Genomic DNA, 20,873 nt, shown 5'->3' on the forward strand with positions numbered 1-20,873 from the left:
GTGGGGAAGGGGGGAGGCTGAGGTCATCTAAAAGCCATGGTCTTCTTCCTGAGGCTCCATTCTTTCTTCACTGCCTCCCAGCCACCTTCTCACTCAAGGGTCCACAAGACCCTAGGAACAGAAGATTGAAAGCCAAAGCAGTCACTGTTATTGCTTGTTACAAGCACCACATAAAATTACTAAAGTGAACACAAGTGATTTATTTCCCTATATAAATTACTATATAAAAATAAATAAAGGTAAACTAAACTTAGTTCCTCAGTGCTCCCAGAGCCTTGAATCAATGATGGAACTACTTAATTGTGATTGGCCTCAATTCGCAGATATATCTCTAAACAAGCGACTCAGATTTACAGAGCACTCCATGTGAGCCAACGTCCCAAGTTCCTTTTTCATACTCACCACCTGCCCGCAAAGAGATGCCACCATTATCCCAGGTGACACATGATAAAAACCAGGTCACAGGGAGTTTAACCTGCCATGGTTGCAGAGCTAATAAGTGCTGAAAGATATTTGAATCAAGACTGACCTTTGAGCTCATGCCCTTTAGGACTACACTAAAAGTGTTGACAGAGCCTTGCAATAATATGCCATGGACCTCATCAGGATCTGAACCAAACCCAGAGATCCTAGCGTGCCTACTCTGTAGCAAGACAGTTTAACCATTTTTCCCTATTAACTTTATGCAACCACTCATTTGGAAACTAATAGCTTTGGAAGCTTATTTGTTCTTAAATAAGATTACTAATTAAGAAAATGAATAATCCTGACTCGCCTGAATTTAGTATTTCAGTTTTGCATTTGCATTTCTGCAGACACCACAAGACTCTCTGGTTCCCTCCCACATAAGACTGTCCTCTGTTATCCACCCACTCCCATCTCACACCCATTATGATTAAAAAAGAGAAAGTGAGCGAGAAACCCAAGTTTGCTTGCTGTAAATTTTCTGGGGACAGCTGTTCTTCATTTTGCATATAATTTGCCCTTGGCAATTTAAGATTAATGTGCAATCACGGTAAAATATGTTGCAAGTTCACTCTGGGCATCTTTCCTCCCACAAAGACTAATACTGAAGTTATACAGCATCATCTTCTACCATGCCCATTCTCGAGACCCCAGACAATTCCAGGGGTGCTCCGGAAGTGGAAAAACCCTCAGGCTGACTTCAAAAAGATTTTCCAAAAACCTAAACTCTGTTTTTCAAAGAAAAAGAAATTCACTTTTACATACGACAAATCAAAGACTGACACATCTTAGATGCGGCTTTCTCCTTCTACCCCATGAATTCACAGCTTGTTACAGTGCTGAACTGGATAACTGACAGCTTGCCTAGACCGACATTTTAATGCCATACTCTAGAAATTAAAGTGAATATTCAAATTATTCACATATGGAAGATTTTTTTAAGAGAAACTTCATAAACAAAAGTAGCATACAAATTTAGTTTTAAATCATGATGACTATTTTAAAAAACAGCAACCAGAGGAAGTTTTTAAGCAAGAGTCTTACTTTGTTTTTGTGTATTTTACAATGAATGCACGCACCTGAAAAACTAGATGGCGTGCAGTTCCAGAGAAAGTCAACATACTGGTCGTGGGAGTTGGTCCCTTCATAGGAATGGGAGTAATTTACTTAAGGAAGTCGTGTAATTACTCTCCAAGCTCTGAAATCATAAAATGCTTCAACATGCAACGTGATGTATCTTTCTATGTCTAAAGTATTAGCAGTACTTCCAAGAGATGCTGACATAAATTCATAAAGGAATGAAAGCCAATCCTACATGTTATTCAAAGTATTAATTCTAACCACATATAGAAGAAAAAGTCCTTCCAATAATTTTACCAACTGCTGGAACACATAATTTTCTGATGTGGCATTAGTTAAATCTCTGAAGACTCAAGCAAACACAACTGCTTACTGAATTCTATGTATGTAAGACACAGACTATATGCAGAGATGAGAAGAGGCAAGCAAAGAACAAGATTTTTTTTTCACTCCAAGGAAACTATAAAGTTCCAGAAACAAAATAAATAGATCAAATATAATTAACAATATCGACAATATAAGTGCCAAATGAGGAATTCCTTTTCCTGAGGAAAGTTCTTCAAGGGAGTATGGAGAGAGGGAGTTTAAAAACACATTTAATGAGTATCTACTATGTACAAAAGTTAGCTCTAATCCTCACAAATGTGGGTGTAGGTAGACAGTGTGAATGAACTTCCTAGTCACATTCTTCTAGAGACTAAGGGTCCAAAGGGTTAAGAATCTTTCCAAAATGCCTACCTTACTGCACCATTTTAGAGTGTAAACGTGACCACTCTTACCAGCCAGCAGAGAGGGGCATACCTTCTGCAGAGCAATCCAAGCACCTCCCTTCCTCCGGTCTCGCCCATGACCCCCAGGTCCCAGATGCATCACGCTCTGTCAAACATCTACACTTCAACCCCACCACCAAAATCCTTCCCGACACCCCACACTTGTGCACCTGGCCAAATCCCCCTTGTCCTTCAGAATGCAGTTCATGCGCTGAGTCCCCAGGGAAGCCCTGAGTCAGTGGTGATTCAGAGGCTGGGGGTCGGGTGGGGGGTAGGGACAGGGCAAATGAGCCCATCATATTCTCCATCATCAGATGGCAGAGACGTGGTGGCTGCATGGCTTTCAACCTAAACACAATGGAGGAAAGGCAGTGTAAAACAGCTTGAGAATAACCCGGCGTTTTCCCACAAAGGAACAAACTACTACAGGGCACCAGAAACTAGGCATCATATGGAACAGCAGGTAAAGGGGCTGGAGGGAAGCACAGGATCAGTGAACAGGAGGCACCATGAACCCATCAGAATTTGCCTTGGATCCACCTACAACGTGTTGGAAATCTGAAATGCCCTTGGCCACTTCGAGCCATTTTCTTATTTCTTCTCTCAGCACAGTTTAGGATGCAGGTTCTACCCTACATCTGCTAGACTCACACTCATGATCCCCAAAGCTACATGGATCCATGACCCAGAGCCCTCAAAAACTCTACTCTCTCAGGAAACCATCAAGGCTTCATCTACCTACCTCCTAAAAGCAGAAGGTGCGAAAATTCCTGTTTCCCTTCAATTGTTCTTATTGGAACTCACATTCTCTACAGCAGAGGCCCAGAGACCAGTGATTATGGTTCAGTGCAACTGACTGAGCCCAGGAATCTGCACTTTCAAGAAGCACCATTGGTGATCTTGATACATGACAACAAGTCTGTCATGGACCCTGAAGTTTCCTTGGTATCCTTTGTTTTCCAAACTAAAATCTGAAGGTGAAATGCCTTGCAGAACTCTGATCCTCTACGTATGATCAAGTGCGAAATGTGACCCCTACTTCATCTGCTAAATCACTGGGGTGCCTCCATGCTATCTGACCCCACTGCCAAAGTTCCCATCCCAAATCAGCTGCCTGCCCTGCCGGGTCCTCCAACCTAGGCAGAATTCTGGGGCTCCTTTGCACTCAGTCATCCCACAGGTTCCTACCAATACTAAATTTACCTTAAAGCCTTCTACTCTGCTATCCACCATGCTCTAGGACTTAGCCAGTTCCTTCACAATTAAATTCAAATGCTTGAGTACCTGCTTTCATACTGTCTCTTCATGCTTCCTTCCTTTCCAATCAAATTTGCCTGGTTCCTGTCACACTCCGTCTCCACATCTTTGCAGAGGTGTCTCTAAATGCCAAAATATACCTTCCTAATTCTTTAAATCTAAGGAAACCTATTCCAAAACACAATCCTCAATTAACATCAAATACACTGCAATCTATCAATATGCATTCAAATTCTCAATTCTTGCAAACGTTAACACTTTTATTTTATCGCGTGGTATATTTATATTATAAATCTCTATGTTAATCGTTAATGTATCCAGTATCATATGTAACTAACCTTTAATATGTGTCCTAAAGGACTAGAACAAAGCTATGTATATACTGTGACTGCTCAATAAGTAAATACTGATTAGCTGACTGGCTTCATGTTAGATCTAGGATTTAACTGTGATAGGTCACCTGTTAACTGAGGGAAGGAAAAGAACACTGTCCTATTTTTCAGAACTTTTCTGTTTTCACTGTTTGTTTGGATTTAGGTTGGGTTATTTTTAAGAAGAAGTTAAAAGAAAAGCTCCCCACACAGCAGGATGCCATAACCACAAAGATAATAATTGTGCACCCCATTTCTCCAACACACACGCAACCCTTCCATGAAGACAGTGGCTCCCAACCCTTGCTACATAGCTGAATCACCTGGAGAACATTTTTTTTTTTTAATCCCACTTCCCTGTTCATACCACATAACAATGAAGTCAGACTGATAAGGCGGGATTGGGGGGTGGGGTGAGAGGTCATATTTTTTGAGGAGCCCAGATGATTCCGATGTGCAGCAGTATTCGGGAATCATGGCTTTAGGAAGGCCTCCAGCTTGGTAGACATAAGCAGTAATTTCCTAGCAGTAGTCAGTTGGCCTGAATCCATGAAGAGCCAGTACAAAGCATTTACAAATATTTAATAAATGGCTGAAAGATCAGGTAATCTGACTCCCACATACCCCCTAACTTCATGAGCAAACAGCTCTATGAAAATGATGAGTATGATTTGTTCACTGAGGCTCATATTGTAGTAAAACAAGTTTCTTCTTATCTCAAAAGCAGAGTAACTGCTAAAGAGTCCCACTCAGACCAAGATGTGAGCATCTGTATATGACAGTATGTATTGTACATGTCCACACAGATTACATATTAGTGTCATGTACTGGTATCATATTAATGTCATATATATTATATATGTTGTCAAAAATATGATAGTACACTCAAAATGTTACCTCTTCTTGGGATACTGAGGACCACAGTAGATTTTAGACATTTATCTGATGCTTTCCAAATATTTCAGTGATGTCACAATTAAGGTTGATAGTAATTAAAATGCCAAAAGTCATTTTTATAGGAACATATTAAGGAAAAAGGCACATGAATGGTTTTAATCCAAATACATGAAATGGTAGTTTTCAGACAATGACAGTCACGTTTTAAATACTAAAAGCAGTTATTAGAAATAATTTTCAGTCAGATTTGATTAAATGCCCCTGATCTTTAGGCATGTAGGTCCACAAAATACACAGTTGTCATTAATGCTATTCACCAAATATTTCCAGCTCTCTGTGTGTTTTCCAGAGTCTCCTCTGGAGAGTTAGTTCAACCCAAACTCTTTGGGGTTGAGTGGGGCCATAAGGCTTCTATTAGCCAATTAGCTATAAGTGAATGTAACTCGCTTCAAGGCCAGACCATTCTACTTGCTGGCCCAAAACCCTCCAGAACCATTTCCCTCTGGCACGGCAACCAGGAAACTTTAATTTGATTGGTTTACAAAGGCAACCAGGAACCCATAAGCCAAGGTACTGGTGATGAGCAAAGCCCTCCTACCAATGCTTGAGTGAGAAATAAGTCTTGCTGTTTTAAACCATGGGGACTTGTGTGCTTCTTGCTACAGGACATAGATAGCTACTTTATTCTGATGAAAAAAAGTAGGCAACCATACCTGTAGTATCAAAATTAAAAAAAAAAAAACAACAACAACAGCCATGATAACTGATTTGGAGGAAATCATTAAGAGCAATGTTCCTTGAAGGAACTTAAAATTTAGGATAAAAGCCTCAGAGATTCTACAATGCTTCTCATCATTTTTAATAATATAATCTGACCATTGATTCTTCTAACATTGTTATTAGTCTAATATTCCATTAAAAGCAAAAGACTCCATTCAGTAATGGAAGACCTTTAAGAACAAAAGATTTGAAAAAGAAAAATATACGCTGTTTCTTATTTTTAAGTGAGAAAATCTAACTTCAATTGTGTAAACTTGGGGTGCCTGGGTGGCTCAGCCAGCTAAGTGTCTGCCTTGGGCTCGGGTCACGATCTCAGGGTCCTGGGATTGAGCCCTGAGTTGGGCTCCCTGCTCAATGGGGAGTCTGTCCCTCTGCCCATCCTCCACACTCTCTCTCTCAAATAAATAAAATCTTAAGAAAAAATGGTGTAGTCTCATTCTTCTGTTAAAAAATCCAATAATCATAAATTTATAATAAAAACATATTCAGTACAGATCCTAGTATGTATATTTTGCATTCAACGTATATAACACTCTATAAAGCCATACCTACCAATCAGAAAGCATTCAAGATAGATTTTAATCTGTTCAGGCAGAAGCCAATATGTATAAAACATATCCCTTGGGGAAGGAACATAATTTATCAAAATAATAAGCACACAAGTGATACAATTAAGGTGCTTCACTTCAGGAGCTCAGGAGAAAGAGAACCATGAATGATGAAGTGAGAGATATGAAAATCACAGTATTTTTATCTAAATTTTGGAAATGTGTGAAGCACTAGGAAAATGAAGAAATCTGTCAGCTCAACTTGAGGGCAGGCTGAAATGAAGGAAAATCTGTTCCAGCCCAAATTGCTACTCTAAGAGAGCACAGGAGAAAAGGCAATCTGTGGCTTGGGATTTTACTATCGATGGGCAAATCCCCAAATCATAAAGCGGCTGGTCTTCTTCTGTCCTCCGACACACTCATTTCAGACATGGCAGGCACCTGGCTTCACCACAAAGACCTTGTTTTGACACAAAGTATAAAGGCAATGCCTCAACCCACAGAGTCAGCCAAGGCGGGACTGGGATATGCAATATGTGAGAGTGAATTAAATATCCATTTATTATACTTTACTAGGTCTCTAAACGAAGAGAAACTCGACCTCCAGAAGGAGCCCATTTTGTAATGTTCAATATTTCGTTCCTTCTAGGTCTGCTACCATGGCTGCAAAGTGCAAGGGCCCTGTTTTTTGAGGGACTATAAAGAGTAAGTTTCCGGTAAGGGGAGGGAGTGTTCCTTAAATTCAAAATGGAAGCAATCCAAGTATTTATCAACGTGCAAATGAGTGAACAAATTATGGTAGATCCATGTAATGAAATCATGCCTAGCAATAAAAAGAGAGGAGCTAGGGATGCACCCAAAGAGAGAAGTCTCAAAAGCATTATGCTATAGACAAAAGACCATACATTATGATTCCATTTATATGAAATATAATTTATAAATTTATATTTATATATGAAATACAAATTTTAAAAAGGAAGAACTAAAGTGATAGAAAGCAGTTCAGTGGTTGCCAAGGGCCAAGGGCCAAAGCCCCAAGGAGTGGGGATTGACTACAAAGGGGCACAAAGGAATGGGGGAGGAAAGCTAGAAGTCTTCTATGATTGTTACTTCTGTGTTGTGGCAGGTACGCAACAGTACATTTGTCAAAAGTCACCAATTTCTACAAAGTCCGTGAATTCTTTTTCATGTAAAGGACACCTCGATGAAACAGACTTTTTAGGAGGCCAACAAGACAGTGGAAGGTGAGACTATCTTAATAGTGAACAAAAAGTGATTCAGATTGGCTGTCCAACACTGCTGATTCTTCAAATGCTGCTCATGTCAGCTCTGACTTCAAGTCTCCATGGAGGCGGGGGCAGGAAGAAATATAAATGTAAACAGAAAGGAAAATCCTACCCTGTCATGATAAAAGAACAGTTCAATCTCTGACGACCAGAATGTTCATTTTGCATTAATGTATTCCATGCTACACTTAACCATGCAACAGGCATTTTAAATGACTCTTAGATTTTACATACCTATAGCCTTTCATGAATAAAATGATTCAATCATGTTACCTCGTGTTTCAACTGCACTGATACATTTTCTGAGAATTGTGAATCCCATCTTATCCAACTGTGCACCTAAAAGAAATACAGTTATAAAATATTAAGGGCACAATGAATTATTTACGTTTCTCTTCTTTACAAAAATAGAAAAAATTACTTAAATCCAATTTAATTTTTATTTCACTATTAAAAAAAGCTAAAGGCCGTGTGTTCCCTGTTTAAATAATGTAAATGAGAATTTCATATATTTAGAAAAGCACCTACTGGAATATTTGGACATATATTACCAATAATTTATAAATTTATAATATAAAATAATTTTTATATTAATAAATAGAACTTATTTTAAGCAGCAGACAAGAATGTGGTACAAATCTTTAGGGGGACTCTATCTAAAGGTGGTTAAGATACATTTTGCCACAATTCTACCACCACCTCAGGATTTTTTTTTTTTTTAAAGATTTCATTTATTTATTTGACAGAGAGAGAGATCACAAGCAGGCAGAGAGGCAGGCAGAGAGAGAGAAGGAAGCAGGCTCCCTGCGGAGCAGAGAGCCCAACGCGGGGCTCGATCCCAGGACCCCGAGACCACGACCCGAGCCAAAGGCAGCGGCCCAATCCACTGAGCCACCCAGGTGAAGTAAAAATACTTGACAGAAAAATAACACAAAGCTTTTTTTTTTCTTAAACCTAAAGAAAAAGATTTTTAGGGTTACCTAGGTGGCTCAATTAGTGAAGTGGTTACCTTTGGCTTAAGTCAAGACCTCAAGGTCCTGAGGTGGATCCCTACGAGGGAACCTGCTTCTCCCTCTGCCCTTCCCCACTCTAGGGTCATGCTCTCTCTCCCTCAAATAAATAAAATCTTTTTTTTTCTTTAAAGATTTTTTATTTATTTATTTGTCAGAGAGAGAGAGACAGAGAGAGAAAGATCACAAGTAGGCAGAGAGGTAGGCAGAGGCAGAGGGAGAGGGAGAAGCAGGCTCCCTGCCGAGCAAGGAGCCCAATTTGGAACTCGATCCCAAGATGCTAGGATCATGACCTGAGCCGAAGGCAGCCGCTTAACCAACTGAGCCACCCAGGCGTCCCCAAATAAATAAAATCTTTAAAAAAATTTTTTTCAGCACTTCTAAGATTATTATTTGGAGGAAAATAAGGTATTATTTGGGCCATGAGCTTGAAAAAGAATTTCACATTTCATGCCATGTTCTAAGTGTTTAATATTTTATTATTTTCATAATGAATTTAAAACAAATGATGCATGTAGCAGAAAAAAGTATTTTGAAAATTTCCTTTTCTTTTTTCTAATATCGATGCTTGCCTGTGATTAGGCTAGCACATTGGAGTATCCTAATAAAAGATGTTTCTTGTTTCAAAAATGAAATCAGGGAAGTGAATACATGAGTCTATTTAGAACGAGGGAACACTAATATTAACGCTTGTCTCTCAGAGGTGACAGCACAAACAATCCATGAATATAAACTGTGCAGGTTTAAATGCTAAGGTTGAGGAGAACTTTAAGGAAAACAATTGAGCAGTGGTTTACTGTTTAAGGATCCACTCTTCACAACATCTTATGAAATGTTTAGCAAAACTATTTTTCAAAAAAGCGCATGTTCTTATTTCTCTTTAAAAAAAAATAACAGAAAGAAAGGGGGGAAGGAGATAAGGAATGGGAGGAGGAAAGAAGAAGAGGAGAAAGACGGGGAGGGAGGGAGAGAAGAGGGTAAGAAAGCACTTCAAGTAGGTTTACAACTGGCATTTTTCAATGGTAGGCTTGAGACGTCTTTTACTCAAGGACTGGCTCAAATGCAACACATATCATGGTAATTTTGAAATTGTGTGTTAGAGAACATAAAGTTTCCAAACTGTACACATTTGATAAACATAGCCTTAATTTCTCCAAAAATATCCAAAGTAAATTTACAAAGAATCCAACAACTCTGATCATATTTTTGTTTCATCTCTGTAAAAATCAATATCACAGAGCTAGGCTGTATGTTCCTCAAGCTCATACAACGCATGTGAAGATCGATGTCCTAGAATATCTGAATTTGTTTGATTGCTGTTATTTTCTAAAGTGCAATGATTTGCTACTTATATAGTCCATGCTCAGACTTAAAGGATAAAAAAATCCTTTTTTTTTTTTTAAAAAAACACAGGTCAGGGTGAGGGGGTTGCAAACAGGGGACCTGATGAACAGCTCCACGGGAGCTTATAATTTAGGAAGCTGGAAGGTGCATCCCTGAAACTGCTACGTGTTTATTTACAGCTATGAGAATAAATAACAAAGTGGGTTCTGGAGGAAGCATTTTGGGTTTTGCAGAGAAAGAGAAGAAAAAAAAAATGTCAGAGATGGAAAAGACCAATGAGGATTACAACAGCCCAGGCAAATCTGGGTTGGTACCCAGTAGGTCAAAGAGAATCCATGTATTATTTGGAGGACTAGCTTAGAGAGGGTACAGAGCACTTAGCAACAGTCTGACATCAGTAATGAAAAAGAACGATCTCATGAAAAAGGGGAACAAACAGTTCTTTTCATGAATTAACACTTACTTCCTTCTGGTCTTGGGATGATGGCTCTATTAAAACTGTGTAACAGCTAGTAAAAGAGAAAAAGGAGAACAGTATTTTTAACACATCAATATAAAGTCTTCAAGTAGGCATACCTAGGACTATGCAAAAAAAAAAAAAAAAAAAAAAAAAAACCCACATCAATACTGGTTTACTAATGTGCTCAAATATTAAGATAAGTAACAATAAAGGGCATCTCTGAGTCAACTTCGTGTCTCACAGTAGCAAAAGTTAAGATGAAGGAGCTGTGACTCTTTAGGAACTCATTGGAAGTTTATGTAAATTTGAAATGCTCAGCCTTATAGGTACAGAATGACAAAGGAACTGCTGCATTCTAAGCCATAAGATGAAGCTCATTTTTTTCACCACTGTTACTAAAATCTGGTATTTCCCTAAGAGATGACTCTTGCTCAGAATTTAAATGACTATATCTGAAATAGCTAGGTGCTAATTCCAGGCTGCCTCTAAGAACTCCAGCACTGACCCATTATTTGCAAGGCATATATAAGACCTGAAGAAAAAAAAATGCAACCTTAAGTGTCCTCACATAAATATATAGCTAAATATTTTCTTTCTGCGGATTTGCCTTTGTCTGTGTATCTCAAATTAGTTACTTGTTTCTTTGCTCTAAAAGAGAGGTTATATATGTCTTCAAGGTTACACTGCCTTTGACAACAGATTTATTTCTCAAAGACTTAGTCATGTGATCTTTATGCTACCCAAAGTCACTTTCCAAAGCACTTCTTGAATCTCTGGGGAGAGAAGTCCTACTCACTGCATTGCCTTTTCTAGAGAGGATCAGTATAATGTGTTGTGGATCTCAGTAACCAGAAATGCTGTAAATACTCCTGATTCCTAGCTAAAAACTTCAAGGTCAAGACAGAAATAAAACTATGGAGCCTACATGTAGGTCAAATACAATAAAATAATAGGCAAATTGGATTACTACATTTTTGTTTTCCCAAGCATGAAATATTCTCCTTTATAGCATGTATTTTTAACACATATACTTTGGGTTTTCATTTTTCAAACACTGAACCTGGACTGCCACACACACCGTGGCCCAGCTCCCTGGCCCCCATACCCTATACTTCCACCAACAAGTCTGGGACCATCAGATAACATTATCTTTTGCCAGTTTCATAGCTGTATTCTGACACCTCTCCTTCTCCTATACATGACCCCTCTTTCACGTTGCAAGCCACTTTCCCTTTCTTTAAACCCTGCTAAGATGACAAATGCTTTCCAGTTAAGCCCACCTGGTTACCTGCACTGGCAGTTTACTTAGAGTCGTAATACTTTCAGCAGAGTTTATTTAAATTGGTTCTATGGTGTTTTCTATAATTATTCTAAGTCTCCAGTTCAATAGGTGATCTGCCAAATTCTCAGTTCCCAAACGCCCCAGTCCACTGAAATGAAAGCTGTGCCTGAATGAAGTCGCAAACAGACTGATTTCGTGTGCCTCTGGATCTCTACCACGACCTTTAATTTATTCTTCACGCCAATCACACGAGGCCCATTCACTAAGGCTACCTGCTCCTGCATACCCTAAACCATGAGCCTGAACCAGAAACTGTTAAATCAAGCAAAATTACTATAGCAGCTGCTCATTGCCTTGTATTTACTCTTCTGTCTCCACTGAGACCAAAATGAACCGCGAGCATTTATTGAATTCATCACCGAAAGAACTGTCAGGTAAGAAAGGAAAAAAAAATGAGCATTTCCATGACTCCCTCAAGCACAGCAAATCTGAGTGGCAAAGTCAAGAAAAATCAAAAGTAAAAACTAGGGACACACGGTCCTCCGTGGGCGGCTGCGACCTCCAGCCAAACGACTGGAACGCAGAATGCTTCCAAGAGGACTCAAAACACCAGCGTCAGCAGGGAACTCTTTTTCCCGAATACCATAAAGAAAAAATCCCACAAAAAGGAATACAAGTCAACGCTGAAGGATGTGGACTACAATTCCACCGGTGAGGGTTCTTACAGCTTCTTTTCCACCCAGAGCTTCCAACCACTGCTTCCGTTCCTCTTCGGAGAACGCCTGCATGGTCAGAGCAGTGCCGGGTCTGAAAGACACCAGGAATGCGGCAGGTGAAACACACCTCTTTTCCACCTTCTCATGTTTTATTGTGGGGAGGAAGCAGGGGTGAGTGTGTAATTGCGACAGAAGCCACATAACGTACAATGTACCATCGTATCCATTTTTAACTGCACAATGCCGCTGTGTTGAGTATGTTCACGTTATCAGGAAACCAGACCCAGAACCCTTCATCTTGAAAGACTAAAACTCTGTACCCATGAAACCACACCCCTTTCCCTTCCTGCCCAGCCCCTGACATGCTCCCTTTCTACTCTCTGTCTCTATGAATTGATTACTCCTAGGTAACCCTTCTAAGTGGAATCATGTTGTGTTTTCCTTTCTGTAACTTGCTTGTTTCACTTATTATGATATCCTCCATTTTCGTCCATGTTGTACCATGTATCAGAATTTCCTTCCTTTTTAAGGCTACTCAGCCTTAAATACCTAAGTATTCCTTGGTGCATATGCACTGCATTTTGCTTATCCACTCACTTGCCCATGGACACCTGGGTTGCTTCTACCTTTTGGCTATTCTAAGCAATGCTGTTATTAGCATAGGTGAACAAATCTCTCAAGACCCACCTGTCAGTTCTTGTAGGGATATAGCCAGAAGTGGAATTACTGGGTGTGATATGATAAGAAATAACGCATTTGGTCTCTGACTCTGTTTCCTGGAACAAAGCTCCTAATACTCTTGGAATCTCCAAAATAAATGTCATTTTAATTACTAATGAGGTAACAGAGCTGGGAGCTTCAGGACAGCCTCAGGATGGGGGCTGGTTGCCAGGGGAAATGTGTGACTAGGAGATTAGAACTTTTAGCCCCACCCTCCACACCCCTCCCAGATGGGGGAAGGTGCTGGAGATTGAGTTCAATCACCAATGGCCAATGAGTCAATCAACCATTCCTACACAATGAAGATTCTATAAAATACTGCAAGTATCAGAGAGCTTCCAGGGTAGTGAAAACGTGGAGGAACTAGGAGGGTAGCATGTCCAGAGAGGACATGGAAGCTCCAAGCCCCTTCCCCTATACCTTGCCTTAGGTATCTCTTCATCTGGCTATTCATTTATTTCCATTAGAAAATCCTTCATCATAAATTGGCACCAGTAAGTAAACAGTCTTCCTGAGTTCTGTGAGAGCTGTTCTAGAAAATTATCAAACCCAAGATACGAAACCCCCAATTTATCACCAAAAGCACAGGAGACAACCTGGACTTGGACTAGCATCTGAGGTGGTGGGGGCAGACAGGTGCAAGCGAGCCCTTACTCTGAAACGTCTTCACTAACTTGAGGTAGTGCCAAAATTGTTAAGTTGTAGGATATTCGGTCTCTGCAGAGAACTGGAGACTTGCTGGATATGGTAAAACCCACATATTTGGAGTACAGAAGTATTATGTGGGTAGGGAGAAATAATTTTGCCTTCCACTGGCTCAATGGTAATTCTGTTTTTAATTTTTCCAGAAACTGCCACACCTTTCCCACAGGAGCTGAGCTATTGTACCTTCCCACCGACAGTGCACAAGGCGTCCAATTTCTCCAGAGCCTCACCAACACTTGTTATGTTATTATCTCTCTCTTTTTTTTAAAGTAGCCATCGTAATGGATGTGAAGTGCTAGCGATGACTAAATTTTATTTATAAAAGAGATACATGCTTAGTGTTACCCGGGCACGGATAGAGTGTAAAACCAGAATAATCATTTTCTACCCCATCCCAATTCTATGTTCAAGAAGGCAGACCGTTCACCATTTGGTGTTTCCTTCATATTTTCTTAGAGCCCTGTGTTGGTCCTCCAGGCCAAATTATCTTTCTCAGTTCAATTTGTTCAAAGATTCAGCCAGAAAAACTCTTTATACCAGGAAGGAATAACTAGGTAGAAAAGCCACTGATAATGCCTCTTCACCTGGGTGCAGTTTCTCAAATGAAACAGATTTTGAATATTTGATTCAAATATTGTAAATTAGTATTCGAAAAGAACTTCTCTGGCAAAGAATTAAAAGGCAAAACACAGAAAACTAGAAATGAAAGTAGATGGCTGAAACAAAAAGTAAATATTAATTCCTGTTGGACACGGAATATACTTTTTAAAGTTATCACTCTTGTGGTAGTATTTCAAAACTCACTTTTAACTAATGGACAATCTTTTTCAAGTAAAGCAAGCAGTAATACTCAACTGTAATTCAATAATCACAGCAATTTTTATAAAGTACTGTAAAGTAAAAACTCCTCCAAAAGCAACGAGCCAAACGTGAATAAGCAGTCTTCCCAACCCTCACTCACACGGGCATTGTGCTCTCTCCCCACATGATCCTTATACAGCACAAGAGAAGTTATCTGCTTTGGGTTCACTACAAAGTAACTATAGCTACAACGGATAGGCTCTTGCCTACAACCATTTTCTCCAGACTGAAATTTGTAGCGGGGGAGAGGGAGAAATCATCACTATTCCCCCACCCCTAAATAGCAAAATGAGTCTTAATTGTCTACTCGACACTTTTTTGTCGTGGTTCCACTTTTCCATCACCTTGGCACCACACAGTACAGACCCAAGGTCCCATCTCCTCCCGCTCTACTACACACAGCATCTTTTTGGAGCAAGAATCAAGGCAAGATGCCCAGACAACCAGTCTGTTTCAAGAAGTTCCTTGACTGGGACGTGAAGATTTTGGCCCTTATTCTTAGTAACCCACACTGGGCTCAAGGGAGTTAATTAAAATTGTGAGGGAAAACTTCAGATGGCACAAATGTTTTTCTTTACATTCTTTAAGTGATAAAACAATATTTACATATGGGGGTCTCACGTCTGCAAGAATGCTCCATTCTTGTCAAGAAGGAAAAATATCTAGATACCTCTCAAAAACAGAGATGTATTCAAACATTTAGTATGTAATTAAGTGAACAAAAATATAAAATGTAAAATGAGATGTGGTAGCAAATACATAATAGAAAGCAGACAGCTTCTCTAGTCCAGGAATGGCAAAATAAACAGAGAAAATGGGACAGAAGGCCAAACAAGTCAACTTCTATCACAGAAAGACACAGAGTTTACATTCAGTTCAATAAACATCGTGTGAGTGCTTACTATGCTTTAGATCTTGTGCCGGGAGCGCTGGGCGTTATTTATTGAATACCTTACCATGGGCTAGGCCCTGAGCTGGGCCTCCCATCCACAAAGGGCTTTCTCTCTAACGAGAGAAAGAAGAAGGTTAAAAAAAAATTACAAATAATCTATTAATTACAATTATATGGAGTCCTGCAAAACATCAGCTACCTAGGAGAAAAAGAGGGAGTAATAAAGACATCAGAAGATGTATGCCCAAATACAAAAGTGTTCAACTTCAACGATGGTCGACTGTCAAGAAGACATGACTGAGTTCAATTGTTGTCAAGAAGACTTGACGGTGGCTAATTCGGCTGCCAGTCTCAGAGGAAATTTCAACATTCAAGCTGCTATAGAGGGTTAAGAAAGAGAAAGATCTTACTTAGCCCTGGAAGTTGGGCTTCCTTGGGAAAGGGACATTTAACCTAAGGCCTTAAGGATACATGGGCCATGTCAGAGCAACCAGGGCCAGAGTTATCCCCCAAGCCGAGAAGGCACACAGAAGAGAAGGAACATACCTTGGAGGGGCTGGATCAGCCTCATCAACTGTCCTCCCACCCAGCTGGAGAGGAGCACAGGGCAAAGCTACAGAAGCAGCCTGGGGGTCCAGTCACAAAGGGATCCTTGGCTATGCAGAGGATTTGATTTATCCTACATGTCATCAAAGGTTTTTAGTAGGGGAATAACACGATTGAAGGTGTACGTGAACACGGGCTGCTGGGTGGAAATGGACTGAAGACAGGCAAGAGCTGGCTTCAGAGGCTTGTTAGCAGAATGAGGGGATGAGTTGGAAAGGCACAAATGAAGGAAAATATGCAGGAACTTGGAAAGAGGAGGCTGTTTCTCTATGTTATAGGCACCACCACCAACAACAAAATCAACGGTGAATGACAGGTCAATTACAATGTTTCATCAATAACTAGTAAATAAATAGTAAATATTTAATACAATAAATAGTAAAGGGATTCCATGAAAGTCAAAACAACTGTAGCAAATAAGGACTTAATACTTCTACCCTAAAAAACAAAACAAAAACAGACACTGAGCCTGATGAGATTCCTACGTTTTCTACTTACTTTTTTGTTTCCCCCTAAGATTCTCCATGCATATGTGAGTGGAAATAACATTTACTACACATAGATGGTTGGATATTCATGCAGAGCAGCAAATAGAGATGTTGGATAAGAGAAACGATGACTGGTTCTGGTAACTTGAAACACAAGAAAAAAGCGTTGAATGATGAAAAGTCTAAAGAGTCGTGAACTAGAATTACAAATCGCACAGTAAGCAGGGGGGAAGAAAAAAAATACTGTCAGGCTTCCAGTGAAATAGCCAGAGTACTTCTGTATAAAACCCCAGTGCAGCATAAAAACCAAAGTATTATTATATGCCTTGTCTCCAAGCACAATGACTCAAACTTGAGCCACCTAGCCCTTCAAGGAATACAGCAGAAAACTAACTTACTGAAAGATGAGAGATTAAATAGAAATATACCACCTACAAGGACAGGATTCTATTTCTGTTTGCATTTTTACAAATAACAGCACGGTAACTCAAAACAACTCCCCCTTTGAGAATTAATTCATCACAGTACACATGTTCAGAACACTTCACACTTGAAACATTACAGACAGGGATCAGTCACTAATACTACATAAAGCTGGGTTCCCATCCTATCACAGAGATGGCTCACATTCATCCCCCATGGTTCAGCCCTCACCTCTAAAACATTAGTGTAGGAAAAGTAGAAAATAAAACATGCTTTAAAATATTTTTAATTTCTCAAGTTTCTTTTAATAATCAATTGCTAGGAAATCATTTTGCAAATATGAGACTTTAGGAAACAGTGGACACATTTTAAACTACAATATTAACAACATCTCACTGTTGAACCAGACCATAAAAATTCTTCAGTTTTTGAAATAAAGACATGTTTTATTCATGAAGTTTACTGGATGCATAGAACGACACAGTGAATATATGGATAGCAATGAACAGAAAATTCTAGTGTGCTAGAGGATTCCCAATTGCATCTTCATTCCATGGAGAAGCTACGGTCACCTGAGTGATACCATTGGAGCTGGAACGAGAACTGACACAGTTCTAACTTTTAGTTCTTGGAGCTGATACTGCTGCCGTGTACTACGTGGTCCAATGAGGACACAACATTCTCTTCTTCATCAGAAAATTCATTTCAACCAAACTAACGTCTGAGCACCTCATATGTGCCAGGCATTGTGCTAAGCTCTGGGTAATTTACCATGCGGAGTAAGCAAAACTAATTCTTAGCAAATACAAAAGGAACAGTGTGAATTTCATAAAGAAAAATCCAATGGGGGAAAAGAGCGCCACTTGCCCAGATAGTCTATTTTTCTTTTTTTTTTTTTTTAAGATTTTATTTATTTATTTGTCAGAGAGAGAGAGAGCACAGGCAGACAGAATGGCAGGCAGAGGCAGAGGGAGAAGCAGGCTCCCCGCCGAGCAAGGAGCCGGATGTGGGACTCGATCCCAGGACACCAGGATCATGACCTGAGCAGAAGGCCACCCAGGCGTCCCCTATCTTTCTTTTGTTAAAACCGTAACTGTTGTCTGTAGAGCACAAGGTAGAGAATTGAAATCTGAAGAAAAACACTTAGGTTAAGCAAGTTCTTGTTCTTCTATCAGCAATTCATCTTTTTTCCTTCACTCGTTGTGCAATTCATCTTTTTTCCTTCACTCGTTAAGAAAATATGCATTACTCTGCACTATTGAGCACTATGGAGGCCCACACATGAGAAGCAGTCTAGAGACCTATTATCTGTATTCTACATTTGACCCCATATCTATTAATTCTCTTTCAACTGCATTTTTTATAGTTCAATCAAAGCATGTGGAAGATCTTTGTTTTCCTTATATTCTATATGATAGCTCAATGAGCTTATAAATTAAGAAAATGTAAGAAATAGAAACATCCACAAGACATTCATGATATGCCAATTAATGAGATTTCGTAAATAGAGAAGTTAAGAGAACTAAGCAGCAGCTATCAAAACTTACAATGGTAATAATTAGGAATATTCTAATGTTTTTCTAAGACGAATGTTGAAAAGGAAAAGGAAAAAACCAACTGGCATGTTGTAAGTCCTGCACTAAATTTTATTATGAGAAGGGGAAAGTGCCAAAGCCAAACCAAACACTTTCTAAAGTTATAGAAACATAGCTGTCATTATCACTTTCTTGCAAAGATTCCTGGTGGAAAAAATTTTAGTACCAACCTATGAATCTTACATTTTTCCAGAAATGATCAAAGCAAGGTGCATGATTTAGGGTGAAAACTTTATAACTTCTTTCTTCTGTCCACCAAAAAAAAAAAAAAAAAAAAAAAAAGTTTCAAATAGAGGAAGTAACATTGATATATTTAGAAGTATGATTACTTCCTCTAATAAAAGTGAATTCAAACCATTAATCATTGGAGAACTGCTACTTTAGAACTCAGAAAGTTGTAAGAGAACATAGTTCTTTCCTAACAACAAAAGGATGGAGAACCTATGAAATCAGTGTTCAAATAAAGACTGGAGAACTAAAGATGCAAAAACAAACAAACAAAACAAACAAACAAAAAACCCTAATGAACTAAAATGCAGACAGCAACAAGCCCTTTCTTAAAGAGAAACAATCACACATGTACACACAGCTACTTTGATCCTTTGAGAAGCAACAGGACAAAGAGGAAGACAGCAGAGGAGGAGGAAAACAGTAGAACTGGAGTTTGAAAGGCAGAGTATGGGTGAGTGTGATGGTTTTGAATCCCTATAAAACGGAGATACAAAGAGAGTCTGAACCCATCCTCCAACTCCCTCCCATGGGACTTCATCAAGTGCTCAGGAGGAAATACAAGAGCAGACCTGAGACCAACCCCCATCGCCTGGGGTTTGGTGTTAAGTATGAGAGGCAGAGCAGAAAAACCTCCAGAGAAGGTCTGATGGTGTTCTCAAATCACATGCACCCTTGAGAAACAGAATCTAAATGAAGTAACAACATAGATTCTCAGCTCAACTGCCAACTAAAGGGACAGCCCTGCACATTAGCAGTCCCACGGAAGAAAGGGCATATCCTTTCCCAGGCATAAATATTACTTACTTTCTTTCTACTGCTCTCTTAACAATATCTGACTTTCAACCAAAAAATTATGAGGCATGCAAAGAACCAAGAAAATGTAACCGAACATAGACAAAGCAGTTAGGAGAAGCAGACTCAGAAATGGCCCAGATATTAGAGGAAGAAAAAATCAGACTGAACCTATGAACGGCAATATGTATATTAAAGGATCTGGGGGCGCCTGCGTGGCTCAGTGGGTTAAAGCCTCTGCCTTTGGCTTGGGTCATGATCCTGGGGCCCTGGGATCCAGCCCTGTGGCGGGGCTCTCTGCTCAGCGGGGAACCTTCTTCCCCCACTCCTCTCTGCCTACTTGTGATTTCTGTCAAATAAATAAATAAAATCTTAAAAGAATAAATACAATCTTAAATAAATAAATAAAGGATCCAGAATACAAGGTGGCCAACATGCATAAACTGATGGGAATTTCAGCAAAGAAATGAAAACTACTAAAAAGAGAAAAATGGATATGCAAGAAATAGAAAATAAAAAACAGTGATGAAGAATTCAGGAGGGTACCTTTCATATGCAAACCAATCAGTCTGGAGTCAGTGTCTGCAACCATCTCCTTTATCTAACTTACACTCAGGGAGGCACTATTTCCTATGCCCTAAGTCACTCAGGACAACCACCCCTAGAGGAGACAGCCTGCCAATATTATTTAAACTATTATTCAAACTAGCTAGTCCTAAATTGCTTCTCCTTCTCTGCCTTGCCTTTTCTGTGAAAATCCCAATAAAGATTGGTCTGGGATTTTTTCTCACTCCTTCCTGACTCCTGACCAAAACCTGGCATTCCCCATGTGGTCCTACGTGGCATGGCATGCCCTCTTCTCTTGGAAACTCTTAGCTAATAAATGGTCTTCCAGTACTATTAGTCTGTCCACGTCATTACTCAGTTACTTCCACAAATTAAAATACTGCAGGTACAACCAAAACAAATACCAAATGGTCAGAGATAATACAACTGGAATCCCAGAAACTGAAGAAAGAGAAAACAGAAGTATTTGAAGAAATAATGACTTAGATTTTCTAAACTTGCTATGAAATATAAACTCAAATATCCAAGAACTTCAATGAACCCAAAGCAAGATAAAATAAAGAAAGCCACACCTATGCAGGTCATTAAAAAAAAAAAAAAAATTCTTAAGAGCAGCAAAAAGATGACATACAGGGGAATAATAAGAAAGATGGATGATTTATCATGATTAAAGAAAAAATGGGAGGCCTGAAGAAAACAGAATGACTTCTTTGAAGTGCTGGTGGTG

The 20,873-nt window shown here is 39.4% G+C and overlaps 1 protein-coding gene across 5 annotated transcripts in view; it reads right to left on the reverse strand.

The window, feature by feature from the left end:
- ARHGAP10 (Rho GTPase activating protein 10) overlaps nucleotides 1–20,873 on the reverse strand; it is a 325,433-nt gene that overhangs the window by 148,829 nt on the left and 155,731 nt on the right. For all 5 annotated transcript variants that reach the window (XR_006817443.1, XM_045997932.1, XM_045997933.1 and 2 more), the window contains 3 exons: nucleotides 12,276–12,357; nucleotides 10,272–10,317; nucleotides 7,728–7,793 (listed from right to left, as the gene is read on the reverse strand). Coding sequence is in view for 4 of the 5 variants with exons in the window: in XM_045997932.1 (XP_045853888.1) it covers nucleotides 7,728–7,793; nucleotides 10,272–10,317; nucleotides 12,276–12,357 (194 nt within the window). In the remaining variant the exon portion in view is untranslated. The remainder of the gene's footprint in view (nucleotides 1–7,727; nucleotides 7,794–10,271; nucleotides 10,318–12,275; nucleotides 12,358–20,873) is intronic.

This window comes from Meles meles, chromosome 2, assembly GCF_922984935.1.
Source record: "Meles meles chromosome 2, mMelMel3.1 paternal haplotype, whole genome shotgun sequence".
In the NCBI taxonomy this organism is placed as follows: domain Eukaryota; kingdom Metazoa; phylum Chordata; class Mammalia; order Carnivora; family Mustelidae; genus Meles; species Meles meles.